This window comes from Dendrobates tinctorius, unplaced genomic scaffold (assembly GCF_039654945.1).
Source record: "Dendrobates tinctorius isolate UK_male_01 unplaced genomic scaffold, ASM3965494v1 ptg000059l, whole genome shotgun sequence".
NCBI lineage: Eukaryota > Metazoa > Chordata > Amphibia > Anura > Dendrobatidae > Dendrobates > Dendrobates tinctorius.
Genome location: NW_027361727.1, coordinates 5,899,177 through 5,907,500, shown reverse-complemented (window position 1 = coordinate 5,907,500; position 8,324 = coordinate 5,899,177). Strand labels below are relative to the sequence as shown.

The window sequence follows — 8,324 nt, the reverse complement described above, 5'->3', positions numbered from 1 at the left end:
TCAGTATATTATGCATTGCTCGTGAAATGCTGGTATTATATTGATTGACTCAATTTTGTAGCCAGAAGTAAAATTAAAAACAAAAAAAAAACTTAAAAGTAACATAAATTTATTAAAGTGGATCAGAGCAGGCTGCACAACTAAGTAGGGTTCACATTGACAAAATAAAAGTTGAGTCACTATGTACATAAATTACCGTATTTTTTTGACTATAAGATGCTATTTTTCCCCCAAAATTTTTGGGGATAACTGGGGTGCATCTTATAGTCGGAAATGTATTTAGTGTGGTGGCAGCAGGAGTCGGCGACTCTTCTGGTGGTCTCGCTCCGATGTCATCCTGGTGCAGCAGTTTCGGCGGTGCTGCGGGAGGCTCCGGCGACATGTGAAAGCCCGAAGCCCCCCGCAGTTCTATTGCCCCGATGCTGTAGCCTCCGGGATAATGGCCGCCAGATGTGGCACATGTGCAGATTGAGATCTCTGCTCCTGAGATCTCGGGATGGAATCTCGTTACAGAGATCTCAATCTGCTTCTGGGGAATTAATCTGGCCTTCAGGAAAATTTCTGCCAGAGGTGGCGCATGTGCAGATTGAGATCTCGGCAACGAGATCTCGTCCCCCTGTTGGCCATTTTCCCGGAGGCTACACAGCATCAAGTCAATAGAAGTGCAGGGGATCCGGGCTTTCACAAAATGTCGCGGAAGCCCCTCGCACCACTGAGCACCGCCGAAACTGCCATACCAAGCTGGGATGGGAGCGAGATCATCTTCCTGCATCGTCGGACCACCGGAAGAATCGCCCGACTCCTGCTGCAACCCCTCCCCCGGTAAGATGAATTCAGGATTGTAAAACAGACCCCCATGTGACGCATTAATTCCCCACCCCCCTTCCATTTTCCTTGTGAATATTTGGGGTGCGTCTTATGGTCTGATGCGTCTTATGGTCTGATGCGTCTTATGGTCTGATGCGTCTTATGGTCTGATGCGTCTTATGGTCCGAAAAATACGGTACTTATCTTGAGTTGCATCCTTATTATACTTCAGAGCTACACTCACTATTCTGCTGGTGCAGTCACTTTGTACATACATTGTCATCCGCTCAATGCTGACATTTATTTCCCATTGACTTGCATTGGGGTCGGGTTTTGGACGAAACTCCGACTTTTTTTGCCCTAGTCGGACCAGTTTCATCTGAAACAAATTTTGTTTCATGAAACCTGATCCGACCAAAGTTGCTCAACTCCACTTCTGACGCAATGTTGTCAGAACATGGATTCCTTGTGAATAAGCGGGGAAAAGTAATAGGTCCATATATATTTGGACAGAGACAACATTTTTCTAATTTTGGTTTTAGACATTACCACAATGAATTTTAAACAAAACAATTCAGATGCAGTTGAAGTTCAGACTTTCAGCTTTCATTTGAGGGTATACTCCTAATGTTGTAGCAATTTCTCGGATGGGTTTTTTCTGTTTTAGCAGCTTAAGGATTGCTTGTTTCACCTGCATGGAGAGCTCCTTTGACGACGTTTCCTTCACAGAAAAACCTTCACACCCCACCTCAAATCAACTCCTGGCCTTTTATCTGCTTAATTGAGAATGACATAAAGGGATTGCCCACACCTGTCCATGAAATAGCCTTGGAGTCAATTGTCCAATTACTTTTGGTCCCTTTAAAAACAGGGTGGCACATGTTAAGGAGCTGAAACTCCTAAATCCTTCATCCAATTTTAATGTGGATCCCCTCAAATGAAAGCTGAAAGTCTGAACATCAACTGCATCTGAATTGTTTTGTTTAAAATTCATTGTGGTAATGTCTAGAACCAAAATTAGAAAAATGTTGTCTCTGTCCAAATATATATGGACCTAAGTGTAATCTGACTCAAGCTTGTGACATCCCCATTAGCCATATTAATTAACATTTAGCTTTACCCATCAGCAGCTCAGGCCCCCTGAGTAGTCTTGTGTTTACTGGGGCATGTCGTCCAGGAACAATAGCCCCCTAATGTTGGCATGCATAGAATGTGACAGGAGCCACAAGAAATGCCTATGATGAGTCAGCACAGACAAGCACTTCTTATCTCTGGCCTGCTCTTCGAATCAATTCGTATTGGAGCGAAAGCACTGGTTGTGCTTAATTACAATGCGTTCATTTTTCTGATGAATAAAAAGTGGCGCAATTCAGATCCTGCCGAGAAAATGTCAGCACAAGTTTCAGCTGAGAGTAGCGGTTTATAATAGTTCATTAATAAAAAAAAATTGTGGAATTACTGTAAATGGTGGTCGGTGTTTATTTCTAAAAAGGTGTTTCTTTTTTTAGATTTATTGCATAATTTGTGTTGTATTTTATTTTTTAACTTGTACGATATTTGGAACCAATATCATAGTGAAAAGTTTTAGCAGTAGTAACTCAGTGACTACACAAGCTTTTTTTCATGATTATTAAAGGGGTGGTCCGGGCTTTTCACATAATCTCAGTACATATCTGGGCTGCAGAATTATGACAATAAGTAATTTACTTTCTGTCACTAGTTAGCACGGTTTTCTAGATATTCTGAACAGAACGTACAAGGGGGGGGGTGTTATGGCATTGAAATGAGAACTAGTCGTAACCTCCTACTCTACTCCAAACATGCCCTCTATAGCAACAACCCCACCCTCCATAGCAACAGGCCCTCCCCGTCCACATGAAGAAGCCCTCATCACACAGTAACAAATCCTCCCCCTCCAGCAGCCTCAGTGCAGAGTGCAGCTGCTCCTCCCCCAGACACATGCTGGACAGTGATCTATGGAAAGTGAAACTAGTGAGGAGGGAAAATCGTCCTGTATTCTGGGCCACTCCATGATTACAATACATAACTCATTATCAGTAATTCCTTCCCTCACTGTCCCAGGCTGCTGGCAGCAGTGAGAAGAACAGAGTGTGTGATGGCCAGTGATGGGGGTCTGCAGCTTCTAATCTGCACAGGGGATGGCAGTCACTGATGTAATCTGTTCTGTGACAAAGCCTCTGCTGTGTGAATGAGACAGCTCTGTGTCACTGATGTCTTCACACAGCAGTAGATTTGGTGCAGTGTATGTATGAGCACTGTGTCTCTAATGACACAAATACTGATGGGAGCAGCCTGTCCCAGAATACAGAACAATTTTCCCTCAGAGGGGGAAGATTCATTACTGTGTGATGAGGGCTTCTTCATGTGGATGGGGAGGGCCTGTTGCTATGGAGGGTGGAGTTGTTGCTATAGAGGGCATGTTTGGAGTAGAGTAGGAGGTTACGACTAGTTCTCATTTCAATGCCATAACACCTGCCCCCCCCTCTTTGGACGTTCTGTTCAGAATATCTAGAAAACCGTGAAAACTAGTGACAGATAGTAAATTACTTATTGTCATAATTCTGCAGCCCAGATATGTACTGAGATTATGTGAAAACCCGGACCACCCCTTTAAGCTTTTGCCCAGGTTTTTGATTGCTGTGCTAATGCTTGATGATTTTTAAAGTTGATACTTAAAATCTATATACACAATATACAATACATATATGCATATATTATGTATGCATATTCACTATATATTGTGTTTGTATATATATATATAATAATATTTTTAGCACTATTAATTTTATTAACTTTTGCATTGTAATACTGTTATTTACTGTTGTGTGTATGTAGGCCATTTTATCTGTAAATTGTGAAATTATTTCCAAATGAAAAGAAAATGAAACTGTATATGAAACTTTTTGAAAATCTAATTTAATATGAAGTTTTTTTCTCTACTTTTCTTCCACCCTAGTTATGAAATTTGCATATATAAAAATAAGGTTATTTTAAAATATAAAATTTATATTTTTCTTCACCTAGTGAAATAGGCTTTATTTTTTTTATTTATTTATTTTTTTTTTAAGTTGAGCCATAACTTAGTTTTCTTTTTTTTTTTACATTTTTTTGGGGGGATTTTTTTCCTTCAAACTTTTATAGTGCCACAAGCTTAATGCCGCATGAGCTTGCACTGTTCCTAAAAAAAAAAAAAAAAGGGCAAATTCCAAAAGAAGAAAAAAAGAAAACTTAAACTTATTTTTTTTTTTATTTATTTTTTTTTTAAATCTGACCCCCGTAGGTGTCTAGTCACATACAGGTCTTAGCAAGAAAGAAAGTTCGAGAAATCCAAGCCGCCATTAAGGTACGTCTGGCTTGCCCAGTTGTAGGGGCTTTTCATCTCCATGGTTACAGGCTTTTTCCTTTGTTTTCCTCCCTCCCCCTACCCTGCAGGTGTCTAGTCACATTCAGGTTCTTGCCAGAAGGAAATCTCGTGATTTTCATTCCAAGCTGAAGGTATGCGCTTCTCTGCTTTTGGGCTTGTGGTTGCTACGCATCTCACTTCCTGTTTCCCATGGTGACCGGTGAATGCTTTGTGCTGCGATCCTTGTAACCTAGTTTTCCTGCTGCATGTGAGAGCTGTTGACATTTCTTAATACCCGCTCTGCTACTTCTCTGCAAGCAGTCACTGTGAATATCTTCCGCAGGTATACTTAGTTGCACGTCTGCCCAGAGATATCAGTTAGTGGTGAATTAACCGACAGAGCTGCAGTCCGTCATGATTCTGTTGCAGCAGGAAAGGCTCGGGCTGCCTCTGTTGGTCTCTCCTTGGCACATAAAGGCCTTTAACAGCTGATGGAAATCCGCAATCACATTTGTAGCTTACAACTCTAAAAGGGTTTTCTAATTTTATGTAAATTTCAGTCATTGTGTGATTTAAAAAAAAAAAAAAAAAAATTCAGCAACTTTTCTAATAAACTTTTTGCTTTAGATTAGTTTGCGTGCTGTTAGTAGGAACCAGTCTTATAGACTTCTAAAAGCCTTGTAAAACCCATGGCCTTTATATTCCTTACAGCTATGAGGTTTCTTACATTCTGCACAATTCTCTTGTATGGAGAGTTTGCTACAATGTATTAGGTTGTTCAGAATTGAGTTACTCTTAAATTGAATACAATTGTAGAAAATTCTTAGTTTCTGGGTGAGGAATTGAAACCTGTATAGTAGAAAGTTGCAGAACTTTATATTGGTTTTATTAACTTAAAATCCAGAAAACCTGTTCAACAGACTTCACCCTTCAGATTCCTCTAGGACGTCAGTATTTAATTTCTTACAATATCATTACTTGAGCGGATTGCTTAATGCAAAAGTATACAAGACTCTGTTAGTAATAGTTTCTAGTAAAGTTTACAGTTTAGTAAGCAAATCTGCTAAATGCCACACAGAACACTGTATTGTGCCTCCTCTCTATACTAACCTCACTGTGCCAGCTGTCTGCAGCAGTGAAAGGCTTGCAGGATTGTACCCGCATGTGCTGCTGGGCACTGCTGCTTGGTGGCTGGCTTGGAGTTGTAGCTGCACTGGCTGAATACTTGGATTTTAGCAGGCAAATGTTTTTTGGTAACACAGAATGCTGCCTTTCTTTTTGTTAATAAGTCTTGCAGTTTTGTTGGCAGATGTAAATCCCCTTTGCTTTACTTATAACTGCAGGACAAATAAGTGTTGGGTTGCAGCTATGTTACACATCTAATGTATCGGCTGCATGGACGCTTGAGCATGTTGCAAAACTAAACCGATAAAAGGCTGTTGGGACCACATACCCTTCTCACCAGCAAACTATAATATGAATGAATGGCTTGTTCTGTGCCCCCTTTTCTTCTCTTTTTGCTTGTTCAGTAGACATGATGACTCCCCTGGAAATGTTCTAGATTCATAATCTATAGCCAAGCAAAAGAAATGTGTATGACTAGTCGCAGATGGCTAAATATAGTCCAGCTCTTCAGTTTCCTGTTCAATGAGCAATGCTTGAAAGCTTTGGAAAAAAAATTCCTTTTGATGTGAATGAAGTCTTCAGTATTTTTTGAAACACGCACAAAAAAAGAGATGGATTAATTACTCCTCATTAGGCAGCAAGTCAGGACACCTCTGAATGTACATTCTTCCCAACACCAGAGCCACTGCTGGGATGTAATAGTCACCTTTTGTTATCTAATTCAGTTCTTGTTAATGCAGCGGTGAGCAAGGCAACGGCCAACCCATATTACATCTCCCTCCGGATGACTGCTAAAAAAATTTTTTCGCTACAAAGATGGGCAGATATGACTACAGATCATATCAGACTGGACAATACTAGTTATGTGTTGGGATAAATGCATTTAAAGGTTAACCTGATCTAAAGCTTCCCTTTCAATGGCATTAATCGTCTGCAGACGTTAATTTTGGAATCTGAAGGGTTAAATCCCATTAAATTTCCTTTTATTTACTAGTCTGCATAGTGGGACTGGGATTTAAGGGTTTACACCAAAGGTATTAAGAAAATGTTGTGGCTCTTATCTGTATGTTTGTGTCCTTGTTTTTCTGCTTTGTATTTTTGTTGATCACCCCTCCCCAACATTGAACCATGTGTCTTGTCTGATTAGTTTAATAATAATGTGTATTATTGTGACTACCACAGTCAATCATTAACTCTTTACAAAGAGTATATAAAGCAGTTGCTCTAAAAGTATATAAATTTACTAACCAAATTAAGAATAAAAAAAAGTTGGGATGCTGTGTAAAGTAAGCAACAATGCAATGATTTGGAAATCTCTTGTTTGCCATAGTTTATTCACAACCGAACCCAGATCAGAAGGTGAAAGTTACACATTTTTCCATGTTGTTAGACAATTTAGAACATTGATGGCAACATCCTATCTCAAAATAAGTTGGGATAGGACCAGGTCTACCATTGTGATGCATTCTGTCTTTTTACAACAGTCTGTAAACATCTGGGGAGTTAGGAGACAATTGCTTGAGTTTCGGGAGAGATGTCCCATTCCTGTCTGATTTAGGATTCTTGCTGCTTAACAGTCCATGGTCTCCTTTACCAGATTTTAAGTTTCATAATGTACCAAATGTTTTGTATTGGCAAAAAGTCTGAACTTGCCGGTGACTAGGTCATTACCCAAACTCTTCTTTTGTGAAGCCATGCTGCTGTGATGAATGACGTATGTGCTTTAGTATTGTCTTAATATGCAAGGTCTTCCCTGAAGTAGACATTGTCTAGGTGGAGCATGGTGATCTAACCTCTGTGATGCTCCGCTTCAATAGCTCCTTTTGAGTAAGCTACCCATCGCATAGGCGCACTAATGCAGCCCTATACCATCAGAGATGCTGGAACTGTGCGCTGAGGATGGTCCTTCTCAAAGTATTTCACATTTTTATTCATCTGTTCACAGAATAGTTTTCCAAATTTGCTTCAGTTCATTGTAAATTAGCTCTGGTCACGACAATACTGTAGCATTTCTGGATTATGTTGATATGTTAGCCTTTTTTTTGGACGGTAGAGCCATCACTGGCTTTGTTTTATTGCACGTGTTCATAGACAATGATTTCTGGAAATATTCCTGACCTATGCAGTGATGTGCATGACCAAATTATACCTGTTTTAATTCAGTGCTTCTCTAGGACCTTTAGACCACGAGCATCAAATTTTGACCATCAGCCATGGCCCTTGTGCACATCTTTTTTTCTCCAGAATCTGAATCTTTTCCCTTCACCCATGACAGCACACCTGAGAGAGGGATCTGCCCTGCCAGGAAAGAAACCTACTGAGATATAAGGGGTGGCAACTCTCCCCCCCTGCTTCAGTTGGGTTCCTGTCCTGGAGGGAATCCCACTGTTGGCGGTGCCTATCATGGCGAAGAAGGAAAAAAGAAGAAAGAAAATGAAGAAAAAAAAAAAAAAAGCCCAGGCCTGTCCCGGCGCAGGAGGAACAGGAGTCTTACCTGTAGCGCCAGCCGACGGGTGCTGGAGGCACAGTCCCCGGTGACCCCCTGGGCTCCGGGTTCGTGTGGGCGCAGGTGGGATCCCGGTGCTCCTGGAAGCTCCACCGCGCCGCCCTCCTCTCGATCCCCTGGACATCTAGCAGGGGAGAGCCGCGGGCGTCTTCCGGCCGCTGACGTCAGCGGTGCAGAGGATCATGGGAGTGCGCCGGCTGACGTCAGCAAAAGGCGACGGTGTAATGGCGCCGGGTGCGACTCCGGCTGGCTTTCTGAAGCGGTCGGCCGGCGGTTGCAGGGGGAGGGGAGGAGACACCCACCAGGATGGAGGCGCAGTATTTGAACGAACAGCGGCATGGCAGGCGGTGTAAGATGGAGTCAGAACAGGAGCGATCATTGTCTCAGCCTCCCTCACAACCCTCTGGCCGCAAACATGGTAGCCACTCAAGCAGCAGCCGCAGGTCGGGAGACTCCTCAAGGTCCAAAGAGCACAGGTCACGTGCTCAGACGCAGCCTCCAAGTCCGGTACCCTTGATTACG

The 8,324-nt window shown here is 41.9% G+C and overlaps 1 protein-coding gene across 3 annotated transcripts in view; it reads left to right on the top strand.

Moving 5' to 3' along the window:
* TEAD1 (TEA domain transcription factor 1) overlaps positions 1-8,324 on the top strand; it is a 268,582-nt gene that overhangs the window by 193,062 nt on the left and 67,196 nt on the right. Inside the window, exons 5-6 of one of the 3 annotated variants that reach the window (XM_073578358.1) lie at positions 4,109-4,171; positions 4,261-4,323. In XM_073578358.1, coding sequence (XP_073434459.1) covers positions 4,109-4,171; positions 4,261-4,323 — 126 coding nt within the window. The remainder of the gene's footprint in view (positions 1-4,108; positions 4,172-4,260; positions 4,324-8,324) is intronic. The other 2 variants (XM_073578361.1, XM_073578359.1) reach the window with 2 other exon arrangements.